This window comes from Cokeromyces recurvatus (genome assembly GCF_025118155.1).
Source record: "Cokeromyces recurvatus strain NRRL 2243 chromosome Unknown BX663scaffold_19, whole genome shotgun sequence".
NCBI lineage: Eukaryota > Fungi > Mucoromycota > Mucoromycetes > Mucorales > Mucoraceae > Cokeromyces > Cokeromyces recurvatus.
Window position 1 is genome coordinate 474,717 of NW_026251405.1, and position 16,843 is coordinate 491,559.

At 29.4% G+C, this 16,843-nt stretch overlaps 8 protein-coding genes across 8 annotated transcripts; 4 read left to right on the forward strand and 4 right to left on the reverse strand.

Moving 5' to 3' along the window:
• The first annotated feature begins 1,135 nt into the window (after window positions 1-1,135).
• On the forward strand, window positions 1,136-5,369 carry BX663DRAFT_515444 (CNH domain-containing protein). The gene is made up of 11 exons (XM_051528441.1): window positions 1,136-1,672; window positions 1,759-1,997; window positions 2,061-2,250; window positions 2,315-2,427; window positions 2,494-2,523; window positions 2,594-2,743; window positions 2,868-3,161; window positions 3,230-3,670; window positions 3,751-4,795; window positions 4,880-5,028; window positions 5,121-5,369. The coding sequence occupies exons 1-11, from the start codon at window positions 1,261-1,263 to the stop codon at window positions 5,286-5,288; spliced, it is 3,231 nt and encodes a 1,076-aa protein (XP_051381248.1). The 5' UTR covers window positions 1,136-1,260; the 3' UTR covers window positions 5,289-5,369.
• Window positions 5,370-5,549: 180 nt separating this feature from the next.
• On the forward strand, window positions 5,550-6,148 carry BX663DRAFT_553492 (uncharacterized protein; the record flags this gene model as incomplete). Its single annotated transcript, XM_051531453.1, has 3 exons — window positions 5,550-5,617; window positions 5,716-5,895; window positions 5,968-6,148. The coding sequence occupies 3 exons, from the start codon at window positions 5,550-5,552 to the stop codon at window positions 6,146-6,148; spliced, it is 429 nt and encodes a 142-aa protein (XP_051381249.1).
• An 81-nt stretch (window positions 6,149-6,229) lies between these two features.
• Window positions 6,230-6,804, reverse strand: BX663DRAFT_437915 (uncharacterized protein; the record flags this gene model as incomplete). Its single annotated transcript, XM_051523253.1, has 3 exons — window positions 6,230-6,339; window positions 6,435-6,593; window positions 6,657-6,804. 3 exons carry the CDS (start codon window positions 6,802-6,804, stop codon window positions 6,230-6,232), a joined length of 417 nt encoding a protein of 138 aa, XP_051381250.1.
• Window positions 6,805-7,600: 796 nt separating this feature from the next.
• Window positions 7,601-8,446, reverse strand: BX663DRAFT_515456 (60S ribosomal protein L19-B). The gene is made up of 3 exons (XM_051528442.1): window positions 8,420-8,446; window positions 8,226-8,335; window positions 7,601-8,121 (listed from the first exon to the last, which is right to left on the reverse strand). Coding segments are annotated over exons 1-3 (552 nt in total). The 5' UTR covers window positions 8,422-8,446; the 3' UTR covers window positions 7,601-7,681.
• A 790-nt stretch (window positions 8,447-9,236) lies between these two features.
• Window positions 9,237-10,117, reverse strand: BX663DRAFT_487839 (uncharacterized protein; the record flags this gene model as incomplete). Its single annotated transcript, XM_051524778.1, has 2 exons — window positions 9,237-9,325; window positions 9,394-10,117. 2 exons carry the CDS (start codon window positions 10,115-10,117, stop codon window positions 9,237-9,239), a joined length of 813 nt encoding a protein of 270 aa, XP_051381252.1.
• Window positions 10,118-10,342: 225 nt separating this feature from the next.
• BX663DRAFT_515459 (ubiquitin-related domain-containing protein) lies at window positions 10,343-11,493 on the reverse strand. Its single transcript, XM_051528443.1, has 5 exons — window positions 11,378-11,493; window positions 10,930-11,272; window positions 10,685-10,869; window positions 10,447-10,628; window positions 10,343-10,384 (listed from the first exon to the last, which is right to left on the reverse strand). The coding sequence occupies exons 1-4, from the start codon at window positions 11,403-11,405 to the stop codon at window positions 10,585-10,587; spliced, it is 600 nt and encodes a 199-aa protein (XP_051381253.1). The 5' UTR covers window positions 11,406-11,493; the 3' UTR covers window positions 10,343-10,384; window positions 10,447-10,584.
• An 889-nt stretch (window positions 11,494-12,382) lies between these two features.
• BX663DRAFT_118045 (ubiquitin-related domain-containing protein) lies at window positions 12,383-13,209 on the forward strand. Its single transcript, XM_051521510.1, has 3 exons — window positions 12,383-12,664; window positions 12,718-12,789; window positions 12,862-13,209. The coding sequence occupies exons 1-3, from the start codon at window positions 12,421-12,423 to the stop codon at window positions 13,014-13,016; spliced, it is 471 nt and encodes a 156-aa protein (XP_051381254.1). The 5' UTR covers window positions 12,383-12,420; the 3' UTR covers window positions 13,017-13,209.
• Window positions 13,210-14,266: 1,057 nt separating this feature from the next.
• On the forward strand, window positions 14,267-16,821 carry BX663DRAFT_515466 (HAD-superfamily hydrolase). Its single transcript, XM_051528444.1, has 10 exons — window positions 14,267-14,570; window positions 14,651-14,708; window positions 14,785-14,884; window positions 14,944-14,988; window positions 15,047-15,112; window positions 15,183-15,354; window positions 15,468-15,899; window positions 15,993-16,068; window positions 16,194-16,576; window positions 16,646-16,821. The coding sequence occupies exons 1-10, from the start codon at window positions 14,338-14,340 to the stop codon at window positions 16,704-16,706; spliced, it is 1,626 nt and encodes a 541-aa protein (XP_051381255.1). The 5' UTR covers window positions 14,267-14,337; the 3' UTR covers window positions 16,707-16,821.
• Window positions 16,822-16,843: the final 22 nt, after the last annotated feature.

Sequence of the window (16,843 nt, forward strand, 5' to 3'; positions counted from 1 at the left end):
GGGTTTCCGTCAGTGATAGAGTAAAGAAATTTCTTGGAGGAAAAAAAAAAAAAAAAAGTAAAGAAGACAATAAGGAGCTTTAGCCCAGACGCCAATAATAGTTCATGGGAGTAGGAGAAAATGAGGAACTGAGCAGAAGAGATAACTGTAGAAGAAATAAAGGGGTGTTGGTTGAAAAAAAAATGAATGCAACATGATGGTGCCAGATAAGCCCAAGACAAACCAGTATTGTTGGTGGGAGGATTTCGTTTCTCAGCTCCATTTTCAAGAAATCAGGCAATAAGGCTATCGGATGAGTGTTATATGAGGCGAGGAGAAAAAATAAATAAATAAAGTAATCTCATTTGCTTTTCTGTACATTGTAAAGAGGGTTGTAGCATTGCCAATTCAGAAACTTGCAATGGCAAGTAGAAGCTTTCCTTAGTTAATAAAAGTGAGAGACAAAAGATGAGTGCATGCATAGACTGCATCTATTTTGACGGAGGTGTGGAATTGGGTACACTTGAAATTAGCTGCTCAAAAAAAAAGAAAAAAAAAAGGCATGGTCTCACTGTCGACAGAGTAACTAGACAAGTTACTCCTCCTTGCAACTTTGTGGAAATAAAATATATATATATATATATATTTTATCTTTTATATTCTGCCTTTGCTCAATTGTTTTCATTTTTCTAACCAAAGTCCAAATCTACTTGGAGTTTATCTTCCAACATAATAGAATAAAGGAAATGTAGATTACTGATGTAGCATAATGAATGATATTGATATTTAAAGAAGCTTATATTCAGTTAAGCTTACTTTACTATTTATTATCTAACAAACTGTCCGATATTCATAACAAAGATTAAAAATGAACCGTCGGAGAAGTGTAGCGTCAGATGCCGAAATGGAGATATTAAATATTTAGATCTTATCAGGAACAAAAATAGAAGATATTTATTTTTGGCGCTATTTTATCTTTTTTATTGAGATGCCGTATTATTATTGAAAAATGAGAAGAAAAAAAGAAAAAAAAAAGTTACGCCCACTCAGTCGTTGACAAATACTATTAGAACTGAAATTAGTATATATTTATATACATATATATATATATATATATATATTTTTAAAGGAGAATACATAAAAGGTTATACATATCGTTTTCTAAATTTTCTCATCTTACTACTTTAACATTTCTTATTCCGAATTTATTGTCCTATTTATTAATATAAATATTCCTTTTTTATTTTACTTTTTCATATATACACATATTCAAACTTATAGATGGATTCATCACCTAATGTTTTATATTTAAAAAGAACTCCTACTGTTACTTATGATTATGCCTCAGGAAAACCTATACCAGAAGCTATTAAACAATATTATGTTCAACAACAGTTACCCGTTAGAAAACAAAGCTTAGCTGCCAATAATAATAATAATAATAGTAGATCATCAGAATCAACAAAGAGAAATAATAAACAGGCATCTAAGCTTCATCATCGTCACCATTATCAAGATACCATTCCGTCATTGGCAGTAAGACAAGATGATGATGTCGATGATTTTAACTTTAAAGATAGACCCCCTTCTTCTATTATTTGTATACGACCTATAGATCTTGAGAAAGAAGAGGACATGATGCCAGACGACGTATCTTGGGATAATCATTCCCCTGATTTAACTAATTTTAAGGGTAGATAAAGGGAGTGTAAAGGATAAGAAACTTTCTTGACTAATTTTTTTTCTTTTATATACATGTATATATTTATATATAAATAGACATATCAAGGGATACTGAGTCTATGTCAAGGGATACTGAGTCTATATCAAGGGATACTGAGTCTATATCAAGTGATAATTCCAGTGATATAAATCAATATACTATAGATACTTGCTCTCATCATTCTATTGCATTATTATCCGAAGTAGCCTCGAAATTTCATAAACATATGACATTATCAACGTTAACAAAAGATGGGATTCAATACCATGATGCATTTAGTGGAAAAGATGCCATTGTAAATTAGAGTTACTCAAGAAAAAAAAAAAGATGTTTATTAACTTTTATTACTCGGAAATAGGATCGATTGCTTGTCATATTAAATATTGGAGATCGTTTAGAGGCAATAGGAGTAGGAACAGCTTTAAGAAATCAGAATTTCTTTCATAATGTAAATTATGAACCCTTTTTAATTGATTCGACTGATGAGTTATATGCATTTAAAGACTTTATGGATACATCACCTCAAGAAGAAGATTTATTAAAAGACAGTAAAATAAAAATAGGCTTTTACATAAATAATAGAAAGAATAAATGGGAAACTTTATTATTTAGATGCGCAAATATTAGATTTACCAACTGGAGTTTATACGAATTTAACTGGCTGTTATTCACCTACTTGTACAGATGATTATCGTTGTTATAGTTGGTCCTGTCCAAAAAAGAAGGTAAAATAAACTAAAATAAAAATAATAATTTTATTTAATAATTTTTAATTAAAGCTAAATTATTAGAATTTGAAACAAAGTCATATTCAAATAAAGGTAAACGTGTATAACCTTTTGTATATCCATAATTATATATATTCACAATCTATATCCACCATGTTACAAGCATGAAGATAATACTCGATTATGGTCACAGTCTATTCCTGAAAACATAGTAGAATCAACACTGCCTATTGAAAGGAAACGACAAGAATGTATATACGAATTAATTTATACTGAACAAGATTTCGTTAAAGATCTTCAATATGTCAAAGATGTAAGCTTATATACATATATAAATTTATTGTATATACATACATACATACAAACATACAAACATATATACATATATACATACATATATACATACATACATGCATATTTAACTCATCTATATAAAGTTTTGGGTCGAGCCTCTACTCTCAAAAGATATTATTGAAGAAAGTCGACGGAAACAGTTTGTAAAAGACGTATTTTACAATATATCCGATGTTCATCGTGTTAATTCAAAACTAGCAGAAGCTTTGGAAAAGAGACAAGCCGAGAAATATTTAGTTGCTCATATTGGTGATATCATGTTTGAACATGTTTGTCATTTTCAAACATTTGTTGAGTATGGAGCACATCAAATGATCGGTAAATTTACCTTTGAACTTGAAAAGAAAAGAAACCCTATCTTTGCAAAATTTGTAGAGGTAAAAATTAAAAAAAAAAAAAAATAGGAGAGTTTTTTTCATACATTTGTATTCATGTTCTTATTTAGGAAACAGAACGAAAAAAAGAATCTCGTAAATTAGAATTAAATGGATATCTCACAAAGCCAACAACGAGATTAGGTCGTTATAATCTCCTGTTAAGGGAAATATTAAAAAGGACGCCAGATAATAATCCTGATAAACTTGCAATTCCAAAAGTTATAAATATTATTAAACATTATTTGGAAAAAGTAAACCAAGAAGCAGGAAGATCGGAAAACCTTTTTAATTTACAGCAAATTTATGAACGATTAGAATTTAAGTCAGCAGTCGATTTTGTAGATTTGAACTTGGAAAAGCCAGGAAGACAGTTATTAATGAAAGGTAGAATGAAACGTAAAGAGAATTCATCTTCGTCAGATTTGCAAGTATTTTTGTTTGATCATTATCTAGTCTTTGCAAAAATTAAATATGAAGATCATTTAGAGAAATATAGAGCTTGTAGAAGAGTATGTATACTATTTACAAGATGTAAAATGGATATTAATTATATTATATAATATATATATATATATATATACAAATATAGCCAATTCCATTAGAGCTTTTATCGATTAATGTCATTCATAGTAGTAGTAGTCGACATAGACGTGCAAGCTCAATTTTACCTTATAGTACTAACTTTAGTATTCCATCTACTAATTCCTCAGACAACCTCTTATCTAATAAATCGAATTCATTCTCGATTACTTTTATTCATCATGGTAGAAAGGGTTCACCACCTATCACATTGTACACAACAGCAGCTTCAATTCAACAAATTTGGATCCAAAAAATTATGAAGCAAAAAGTAGAACTAGCAAAATCACGTGTTGTCTTTACCATCACGCCTATTATTCAAAATTATTTTACAGTGTCTAATCGAGTCAATAGTACATCTACCGTATATGATGACACGAGTTTAGATGGAAAGGCGGTCATCGTAGGTGCAGATCAAGGTGTTTATCTCATACGTTCACATTCTACTATTTCCCGTATCATCCATCTTGAAAAAATTTCTCAAATTGAGCTTATGCCAGAGTCACAACTTTTGGTTTTAGCAGATAAAACCCTCTGGAGTTTCCCTCCTAGTATTCTCTCTCCTAGTTCTACCACCAATAACACCACTACAACAACCACATCAGCAGCGAAACGAAGTGGACGAGCTGTAAGTCAAGGTACTGCCTTTTTTCATGTTGGAGAATGCCTTTCGAAGACATTTGTTTGCGTCGTAAAGACCAATACACTATCAGCAACGACAATTCGAGTCCTGGAACCAGTGATGACAGATGAAAACAAAAAGACAAAATCATTGCTAAAACGGCTTGTAGTGAAAAGTAATACAATGGCGGGTCTTTTAAAACCCTACAAGGACTTGTATTTACCAAGTGAAGCATCCTCTATCAATTTATTGAAATCAATGATGTGTATTTCATCATCAAAGGAGATTGGTGTAGTGGATATGAAGAATTTTGGAGTGCAGGCATTGCTAGATCCTGAAGATGAAGCATTAGAATTTGTTTTTAGTCGACCCGATGTTCGACCGATCACCATTTATAGAATACAGTTTGCAGAGTATCTTGTCTGTTATAATGGTAAGTTATTTCCCCAAAAAAAAAAAAAGAAAAAAAGAAAAGCTTCATTATGTTCTTTAATGTTAATTTTGTGGGTATCATTAGAATTTGCATTTTTTGTTGATCAAAGGGGAAGATTTATTAAATCAAGTGTCCTAATTAAATGGGAAGGAATACCGGATTCATTTGCACTATTTTATCCTTATATACTTGCTTTTGAACCTGATTTTATAGAAGTTAGACATGTCCATTCGGTAGAGTATTTTTCTACAAATGCGCTTCTCTTCTCCCTCCACTTTTTTTTATTTATTTATTTTTTTGAAATTAAACACTTTTTTATTTATAGGGTGAACTTGAACAAATTATTCGAGGTAAAAATATTCGTTGTACCAGTACAAATACCCATAATGCAAGCATACAAGGAACAATGGATGACCCTGAACACGAAGGCTTTCAACTTGTATTCCAATTAGAAAAAGATGCAGGCAAAGAATGTTCTACTATTTATGAATAAAACAATAACTTTTTTTTTTTTGTTCTTGACATGAAGGCTGTTTTAAACCTGTGTGGTATTTTAGACCTTTTTTTTTTTTTTATTCGATAATACAATCTAATTGTACTCTGATACGATTTGTCAATGAGTGCCAACTATAGCAAGAAAAAGAAAAAGGGGGGAGAAAAGGATATGTCGGAAAATAAAAAATAAACGTTTAAACTCTCTTTTTTTTTTTTTTTTTTCCTTCTATTTCCCTTTTTCTTTTTTGTATTAATAATCATGTCAAGTAAAAATCAACTTCCACCCCCTAATCAAGATATCGAATCATTATGTTATCTAGAAACAATGTAAATCTAATATTTATATAAAACAAAAAAGAAAATAGTTCAAAGAAAAAAATTTTTTTTTTTTAAAAAAAAAAAGATAATTAACTCTTTGTTGACAGGTTTCAAGAACATGGTTACGATGACGGGTTTAAGGCTGGTGAAGAATCAGGGGAATTAGAAGGTCGTATTGTTGGTTGTGAAAAGGCTTTTGATTTAGGAAAAGAAATTGGATTTTATTCAGGATGTGTAGAAATGTGGACTGAGTTATGTAATCAATATCCTGATAGAGTATCTTCAAAGTAAAGTACACTAACAAAAGCCATTGCATGCTTTATAAATACAGAAAGAACTGACTGATGATTTCATGTTAGAGCTCTAAAACAAATTGAAGGGTTAAAAAGGTTGATTGATAGTTTTCCTACCTTTAATGATCACGATGTTGACTTGTTTGCTTTAAGAGATAAAATGAAAAACAAGTTGCGAGTCATTAGTTCATTACTTGGTGTCAATCAAAAATATATTATGGCAGAGGCACCCAAAATGACCTACTAATATGTATATACCCTTTATTCAAAAGTATGATAGAAAAAAAAGTAAAATAAAATACATTATTTAAAAGAATGAAAATAATTATTATTCAAGCTTAAAGTTAAGATGAATGCAAGTAACCGTCTTTCCATCTTGATCAGATATCTGAATATTACCATCGAGCGGTAATCTTGGTAATTCTTTAGGAATCCAAGCTATTTATATAAATGTATATATATTATTTATCATTAACATAAATATATATATATATATATATATATATTCAATAAGCTTATACATATATTATTACCTGTAGCATCTAATTCTAAATCACCTGCATTTAAAGGGCAATCTTTATGACCCATAATATCAGAATTCAATACATCACAAAGATCAAGTTGTTTTCTAATTTTTATCATTCCCATTAGGTTTAAATCAATATCCACTTTTCCACTAGTAACATCCTTTACTGTATAAAATGGTTAGTATTTGTTGCTTCTGAAAAAAAAAAAAGCTCTAGTGGATACTTTACATAAATTGCCTTTTACTTGAACATGAATATTTTCTCCTGTTTTAGGCTGTTTAGGTGAAATATAGACACCATCTTTATAACCAATTAGTTGATGTGTAGAAGGATTATTACATAGTGACCATATATCACCATGTTCATCAGGTGCCATAAAATGCTGTTGTTGCTGACCAGCAAGTACTGCTTGCGTAATTAAAGCAAAAGGAAATAATAGTAATGTTATAAGAAATGCTTTCATAATTGCGTAAAAGAAGAAGAAGAAAACAAAAAAAAAGGGTTATATCATGATGTAGATATCATTCTCACATTGAAGTAAATGGGGGGAGGATGAGGGATTTGTCTCGGTCTTTTATTGGCCATTTTTTTTTTTTTTTTTTTTTTTTTGTATTTTGTATTTTATAATAATGCATTGTAAATAAAAATTATCTGTATGGAACAAGACAAAAATTCAGAATTATAGAAGAGAATAACACTTACTACTTTTGCATATAGATGATCACCGTTAGTTGGTGTTCAATTCCCTTTTGAGTTAATTGTAATAATAAAACTTTTATCCGGATATAATCCTCCCTTATTCAATGATAGTCATAGTAAAATCTATAGGCGACAATTTCTCTTATAGTCTATTTGCTTCTTCAACGTGCTTGCTGAGATCAGTCTTCGGAGAGATGAGCCTCCTAATTAAATTAATAGGAAACCCTTCTAGTCTATCTTAACTTTATACAACGACGTATTATTGTTTATTTTATTTATTTATTGTAACCAGTTAATAATCATATGAACGTTATTACACCTGCTATTATAAAAATAAAAAAAAGAAATGCCATATTAGGCTTCAAACTGAAATTTCCTATTGGGAATAGGTGTTGGTTATTTGTACAAGATCTCAATATCCCCCGCTCCCCTCCATATAGATATGCCTCTTCTCTCTTATTGACAAATTCAAATAATAGGAAGAAAAATGAAAACAAACTATTATACTTTATTTCCTTTAGGGAAAAATTTTTTTTTCTTTAAAAAAAAGTCATTTAAGCTTCGAGCTTTTCAGACTTCTTGTTAGCACGACGTTCACGGAGAGCCTTGTTCTTGGCACGGAGGACTTCAGCTTGTTCAGCAAGAGTCTTAGCACGAGCCTTTTCAGCCTTAGCCTTGTGAATGTGTTCCATCAAGACACGCTTGTTCTTGAAACCGTTACCCTTAGACTTAAGGTAAAGTTGGTGATAAAGGTGCTTATCGATCTTACCAGCTTCTCTGTACTTGGCAAGGAGACGACGGAGGACACGCATACGACGCATCCAGATAACTTGGCTGGACATACGAGCATCGGCAGTACCCTTTCTCTTACCGTAACCCATGTGACGACCCTTACGCTTGGCAGCATTACGTTCAAGAACACGGAAACGAGATTGAGAGATTTCGGGCTTACGAATGATGAGACCGTCCTTGACGAGCTTACGGATGTTAGCACCTATTAAAGAATAAAGAAGAAAAAGGAATATGGGAATGAGAAATAGATTCTTTAATATAATGCGTTTGATTAATTTTTAAAAAAAAAAAAAGAAAAAATCTTACGAGAGTTGGCGGTGGCAATTTCGTTGACTTCGTTAGGATCGAGCCAGATCTTTCTTTTACCACACTTGAGGACGGAGGCAGCGAGACGCTTTTGAACAAGCAAACTGACCCTATTTAAAAGAAATCAAAGAAATAGAAATACATATTTGGTTAATATCAAACAGAAGACATCATGTTGAAATGTGAAGCATTACATTTTTAAAATCGACTAAAGCGAAAAAGAGGAGGCAACATCATTTTTGCTCCTCTGAACCTTATTAAAAAAAAAATTTGCTACGAAGGTATAAGCCACACAAAAATTTATAATATAATTTAAAAGAGCGACAATACTATTTAATTGTCCAATTAAGATATCAATAGCTAAATACACCCTCCAAATCGAATGAAGTGTATGTAAGCTTACATAATAAATGTAACAACATATTGTGTAGTATTTGACATTTATTTGAGAAAAAAAAAACAAAAGGGAGGGGGAAAGAGTGCTTATAGGTTATCAGTAATATATACATACATACATACACACATACATATACTTGTATACATATATATCTGTACACAATTTATTAGTTAATAATTAAAAATTGTACTTGATTTATGCGGATACAATAGAAAATAGAGGGATCCAGTCCATCAAACACCTAATCACACTGTACCTTATTATAAGGAAAAGAGATGTGATAAAACAATTAGGGTTTATGTCATCATTATCAGTTAGCTACTACTTTTTATAATCTATACTGACACGATAAGGATTACATTTGTTAATGATAATAATGATACATACGATTAACTTGGTAGTCACTCTTATTGTTTATTCATGATGTGAACAGATAGAATCAAGTTATTACTAATACAACAAGATCTATGATATGTTTAAAGACTAGAGCAAAATGGTATTCAAAAGTGATAATAGATAGTAAAGAAAATATACAATTTATTATAAATAAAGGAAGATACAAAAAAAAAAAAAAAAAAAAAAAAAAAGAAATAACTACAATAAGGAATTCAATATTAATTTAACTTGAGTCTTTTAACTTGTCTTTCGTTAGAAGGATGTAACTCTTTTGCTGTTACTGACTTATTACTTGATTCTTCAGAATCTAGTGTGTATTATTATTATTTGAAATGATATTATTTACCTCTTTTTTTTTTTTCTTTTTTTTCTTACCTTCTAATTTTATGTGTTTCTTCGTCGTCCTTAAAGCATTTGCCCATGATTTACTAATTAGTCTTCGAGCACCCCAATAACCAATACACATATGTAAGGGCACACCTAAACTGGACGCTTCACGTTCAACCATTTCAAATGCTACTCGCTGTGTATTAATATCAATTGACTTCCATGATTTACTAATATCTTCATTTCTTTCTTTCATATATTTTTTTAAATCAGACACAACATGAATCATTGTCTTTTGAAGTTTATACAATCGAAGGCCTGCTTCTTCATCACTCACTTTCATATATTCTCTTGTCATTCGTCTTAGTTCAACTAGTCGATTATCTTTCTTTTTCTGATCATCTACCATGACTTTAGAAGGAGCTGGAATACTACGGGCTGCTACTACTGATAATAAATTAGATGTTGTAACATTATTTTCGTCATTGTTTTGCCTTGATAGTAGACTATTATTATCCATTATGGTTTCCTTTAAATTATTGAGTTCACTTAGTATCGTTGTTTGTCGTTCACTATAAGTATTAAGTTCTTGATGGGATTCGTTTAAAGCTGTTTGTAAATAGTCTACTTTTTCTTTGAGTTTATTTACAGAATCGGTTAATGTCTTGTTTTCATCTTTTAATAATGTTAATGTTTGTTGTATAATGGTATAATCTTGTTTCAATTTTTCATTGTCTTTTGTAAGCCTATCAACTAATGAAGCATTTAACATGGTTTTTTTTTTTATTGGGGAGAAATAATAATACAAAGTTTTTTTTTTCTTTATAAATAGAGAAGAAAAAGGAAAATAGAAAAGTGAAGGGGGTATTATTTAACAAGGGGAATAATATGAGTATCGATTTACAAGATAGACTTCTTCTCCACTTTTTTTTTTTTTGTTAAAAAAAAAAAGAAAAATCTATTACATAAAATTAATGCGGGAAATTTCATATTTACTTTTTTAAGAAGAAGAAAAAGAAAAAAAAAAGAGGCGTTCACTCTATTTATTAACTTATGTTTAATAGTGAGTAAAAAATGAATACTATCATTGCTTTACATTACATGCAAATCCTTGTCTTTTTTTCTTTTTTTTTCCTTTTCTTTCAATAAAAGTTATTTTTTTTTCCTTTTCTTTTAGTGGTTCAAATGCCATTTAAAAACAGGAACCAATCGAACTTGTACAACTGTAAAAGATTTTTATTATCTATAATATAATTCAAGATTCATACCATCATGTAATTCATCTAACAAACATTCTTGTTAGTTTAAATATGCATCTTATAAATTCAACTTTACTTACAATCAGCTAAGGTAATGTGATCTTTAAATTCTTTATACCATTTTTTGAGCACAATTTTATTTGGGTCTGTACCGATTTGTGCTGCTACTAATTTTTTAAAATCTCCAACAAGATCATTGGGCGAGCACTTGATTCTAGCTTTTTTACCCAATCTATCATTGACTTCTATTTCAATAAGATTAAAACTAGCCTTCTTTTTTTGAGGACAATTTTATTATCCTAAAAAAAAATAAAATAAATAAAACAATAAGTAAAGGAATTCGAAGAATAAAAAAAAAATGAAAAGATCTATTAAAGATAGATAGCTTGCCTTATTTTCATTTTTCATTCTAGATGGTGGTGGACTGCGTGATCTGTGATGGGATCTTTTTTCATCTCTTGGTGAAGATTCTCTTCTATCATTACGTCGACTATCATATCTTCTTGGAGAGTAATCTCTTTTGTAATGACCGGATGAATCATCTTTTCTGTAGCGAGGTGAATAATCTCTTCGATAATTAGGTGACCGTGAACGTTCTCTTCTACGATCTGGTGACCGAGAGCGTTCTCTTCTACGATCTGGTGAACGAGAATGATTAGAAGATCTTTCTTTTTACGTGATGGTTCTTCGGTTGAAGAATCTAATTCAAAGAAGAAAAAAAAAAGTCAAACTTTGTCTGTTTTGGTTGGATTTATATAAACATTTATATTTGCCTTTATCGTGCTTTTTAAATTTCAACATTTTTCAACAACAAGTTTAAAGAAAAAATGATTATCTATTATAATAGTATGCAATAATGCATTTTTTTTTTCTAAAAAAAAAAAAAAAAAAAAAAAAATCGGAGATGTTGGAGTGACGCATGCTTCACCTGTAGTAAATTGAATTCTTAAGACAAAGGATATTTTCTTATTTTAAAGGCAAAAGTTGTACTAACTTTTAATCTATCACTTTTCTTCCAAATGTTTATACAGATACTTAGTTCGTTTCTCAGAGTGTATAGCTCCCTGATCCTTTAATATCATAGTTTTTACAAAAAAAAAAAAATACTTTGCAAATATGAAAAGACAGCTGTTAAATAGTAGTCTTTTTTTTTAAATCCTAGTTGTCTTGTAGTTATTTATATTTGTTAGAAAGAGGCTATCTAGCGTGTCCTTTTACTTTATACTCCCTTAAAGTGCTTTATAACTTTTTGCTCTTTATTTTATTAATGAGAATTGTTTTAATTTTAGCTGTGAATAGGTTTAAATGATATCATTAGTCCCTTTACACACACTTCTTTAGATATTATATACTGTCTAGACTTCCTTCCCTTTTTTATATCTATCTATTGGCCAGAAAAAAAAAAGAAAAGATAGAGTATATATGCCTTTATGAAGAAAAGAATATTTATTTCAATTTGATCTTATTTCCTCAAATATCGAGTAAAATGATTACTATTTCTCGATTATCATTGATGTCCTCATTTCTTTTTCCTTTATCTATTTTATTTTTTTTTTTTTCTATTTTCTTCCTTGATCCGACCCGGGCCATGATGATATATTCAATATCTCGTGCCCAATAGTTTTCTAATTTATTATAATAAATAAAATATCAAGCGTAGTATTACTAAAAAAGGCGTTTTTTTTTTTATTTTTATTTTTTTTAGTTCAATTTTTTTATTTTATTTTTTTTATTTTATTTTTTTTATTTTATTTTTTTTATTTTATTTTTTTTTTTTTTTTTTTTTTTTGTTTTTTCTCTCATCTCTAATAACATCATGTCGAGTGAAACAACGAATGACAGTAACAACAAACCATCATCATCATCTGATCCCAATAGATCTATTGAGTTATCCATTAAATCTCTTGAACAACAAGTAAAAATGGTCTCTGTACCTAGAAATGCATCCGTTTTAGATCTAAAGCATAAAATTGAAGTTTTATTTGATGTCGATAGTATACGTCAACGTTTAATTTTTCAGGGAAAAGTTTTAAAAGATGACAAAAACTTGATGGATTATGGTAAGTTGGTTAATCAGTAAAGACGAATATAAACTCATGTATATATAATACAGAAAACTTGGATGATGGTAAAGTCATTCATCTGGTTATTAGACCCTTGAATGCGCCACATAACCCAGAAAATGGTAATTATTAATATATTATATGACTCGACTCTTTTTTTTTATTATTATTATTTAAATTAATAATTATATTAGATGAACCACAACAACAAAGAAATAACAGGAGGCCAACAGGAAGAAGAGGCATTTCTTCAGGATATGCTGTAATAACGTTAGATGCCACTTTGGCAGATTTAACAGGTGGATTGGGTGCTACTAGTGGTTCTGTAAGTTTTGATATAGACAGATAGATATGAAGTAGAGGAGGGGAAGGGGAAGGGGAAGGGTAGAGAATTTAGTTTTATTTATTTATTAATGTATATTTATATATTTATTTATATGTAATATATGTATATATATATATATATGTGTGTGTGTGTGTTTGTGTGTGTGTATGCGTGTGTGTATGCGTGTATATATGTGTGCGTGTAGCTTTTACCTAGTCTATTTAATAATTTACAACAAAATAATACGAATAGTCCATTTTCGCCTTCTGGAAGAACTGCTTCCCCTCGATCTGTAAGTTACATTATGCTTATCAACTTTTTTTTTTTTTAATTTTTATTGTTTTTTTTTTTCTTTTTTTAACCAGGGATTTCTTCAAATTTTAACATCAAATAATAATAACAGTAATAGCAGTAATAATAATAATGATCGATCTTTTAGACGTACTAGATTAACTACTGGATTGGATGGAATAATAGATTTGATGGAAAATGCGAACCGAAATACTACACCTTCATCATTAAATACAAGATTAGCAAGAACGTTAGCTTATACAAGAGAGATTAATAACCTATTAGATACACCACTTAATGAATGTAAGTAATAAATAGATACATGTCTATTATAGTCATTCATATGAATTATATTTTTGTATTCTAGTTGAACACAGTAATAGCACAATGCTCAGTTTAAGACCTACATTATCCGCTATTCATGAATCTAGACAAGTATTATTACAGCAACCTAACCCAGCATCACAATTAGCTTTAGTTTTTGATCAAATAGCTAATTTATTTGAAAGATTGAGTTCTTATTTTAGAGATTTAAGTCAACAACTCTCTAGAGCTGAAGAAATGGTAATATTTTATCTATCTTGCACAAGTTTATTATGACTAACTTTATACCATATAATAGTCGAATCAACATGCCCATTTATTAAGAGCAGCTAGAGTGATACAAATTATAAGTTTAAGTCAACATTTCCTAGCTGCTGCACTTGTAAATGTAGATGCTCAAAATTTGAATGCTGCTACTAATACGACTACGACTAATACAAATACAAATAATACGACCGGTGGTACATCTGCAAACACTAGCACATCAACAGAAGAAGAATCAAATAAAAGAAAGAGAGAACAGAGCGATGAAGCTGAATCTTCTTCCTCATCAAAGAAAAGACAATAAATGATTTTAATCTAAAGGTTGAATAATTTTATTTTATTTAATTTAACTTTATTTATTTTATTTTGGTTTTGGTTACAATTTACCTGCATTATTTCTTTTATTTTTTTTTATTTTATTTTTTTTTTCTTCTTCTTCTTCTTCTTCTTCATTCCTCTTATTATTATGTTACGTAGTCGACCATTTTTGATATTAAAAAGAGTGTATCATTATAATCGTTATCAAAGTGTAGAATCATTAAGAGAGAGATATAAAGAAAAAAAGCTTCGACATATCCATGCTGCAGAAAAAGATAAAGCAACCATTCTATCTATGAATACATTACATAATCAAAATAAATTATTTGAAGATAAGAAAAAAGCAATCTATGGACTTGGCTTTACATCACCTAATGAAGTGTAATTATTTAAAGGAAACAAAGAAGAAAAAAAAAAAGAAAAAAAAAGAAAAAAAAGAAATACTCATATTTATAGAATAGTTTTATTAACAATGAATTGAATCTAAGTCATATTGATGTATATGGATTTGATTATGATGTAAATTTAGAATAAAGTGCAAAATAAGTGTGATAACTGTTTAATAAGGCAGATCTTTATAATAACAATAACATAGTATACACTTGCAGACTACACAGATAATTTATCTTTGACTATTTATAATTCACTTCGGGATATTATGGTCGATGTATTTAAATATCCTAGACAAATTAAAGGTAAATTATCATTATTATTTCGTATATATCAGAGTAATGAATAGATAAATATGATATAGACTTCAAATTTGACTCTAATTTTGCTATAAGAGGACTTCATTATGGTACCTTATAGATATATATGTATATGTATGTACATATATTTAACAAAGTCTATATTAGATTTTAATAATGGATGGTTAATGAAGATAGATAATATGGCTAATATCCAACTAAATACAATACACTGTAAAATACACATACTATGATATATACATATATACGTGTATATTTATAATTTGACTTGTGTGTACTATAGTAGGACGTGAACCTATACAAGATGTAAATAAAATTATAGAACTTCATAAAGGTCAACATATTTCTCCAGATTATCTTCGAACAAATATGTTTCAATTAAGCGATTTATTCTCTATTCCTCAAGCAACTCTTTTAAGCGATGTTGTACAATACTTTCGAGACCATAACATGAAGTAATAATAATATTAATACTAAAAAAAAAAAAAAAAAAAAAAAAAAAAAAAAAAAATGACATGTAAAGTCTTTTTATTCATCTATTTTATTCATCTTATTTTTTTTTGGCAAGCTTTCATCCTCGATATTTATCAGATGATGTAAATATAGCAGCTCGAATCTTACATACAGGAGCGCACGGTATAGGAGGCACACTTCATTTAGATGTAATGAAAGATTTACCTCGTTACCTTGAGCGTTCTCCAAAGCTAGTTGATTATCTCGAACATTTACGAAAGCAAGGCAAAAAGACATTCCTGTTGACGAACAGTACGTTAGCCTTTATTGATAAGGGCATGACTTATTTGACTACGACACATGATTGGAGAGATTTGTTCGATTGTGTCATCGTATCAGCTCGAAAGCCAGAATTTTATTACCATTTCCATCGACCCTTTCGAAGAGCAAATGAACCTAACTGGGATACTGTAGATAACTTTCTACCAGGCGAAATATATCAAGGTGGAAATATGAAAGATTTTGAAAGATTGACGGGATGGAAAGGGTAAGCTGTGTTAAGTATTTAATAATAATAAATCCCCACAATCCCCACCTAACTAATAGAGTTTTTTTTTTTTTTGTTCTTTCATTGAAACAGTCAGAGAGTACTCTATTTCGGTGATCATATATTTTCTGATCTTATAGAAGCTTCAATTCAACATGGATGGCATACAGTTAATGTGAAAAAAAAATAATGAAATAAAATAAATAAATTTCCCTAGTGTGTGTGTGTGTGTGTGTGTGTGTGTAGAGCTTTTTTCCTTTTTCTTCTTTTTAATTAATCATTACTAAAATTTAGGGAGCTATTATACATGAACTTGCAAAGGAAATCGATATTAGAAATCAGCCTTCGTATCGGCATACTTTGTCTTGGTTAATTCGTTTAGAAAGTCTTTTGAATGAAGCACAAACTACAAAAAGTAATAATAAACAAATAAACCATAACGATCAACAACTTGAAATTCTGATAACTGAATGGAAAGAAGAAAGAAACCAAATCAAGATAAAACTTAAAAATGCCTTTAATGAATCCTTTGGTAGTCTTTTTCGAACCTATCAAAACCCTTCTTATTTTGCAAATAAAATTCAAAGATATGCTGATATTTATATGTCGAATATTACAAATTTGGATCATGTTTCTGTCGATTATGTATTTTATCCAAATCGAACTTATTTACCACAGTAAGTTATTATTATATAATTTGTTGTTTTTTTTTTGGAACTAAATTCCTTTTTTTTTTTTTTTTTAAGTGAGCGATTTGTAGAAACATTGATTGATACAGGCGGAAAGATCAGCAAATATTTACTATAGGCGGATTTTAAAATTGTGTTGATGTGTACAACACTAAATATAGTAGAAGCGTGTTAAAATTAACTTATTTACATAAAATAAAATAAAACCTTTATTTCCTTCTTTTTCCTTTTTATATATATAAATCTCTTTTCCAC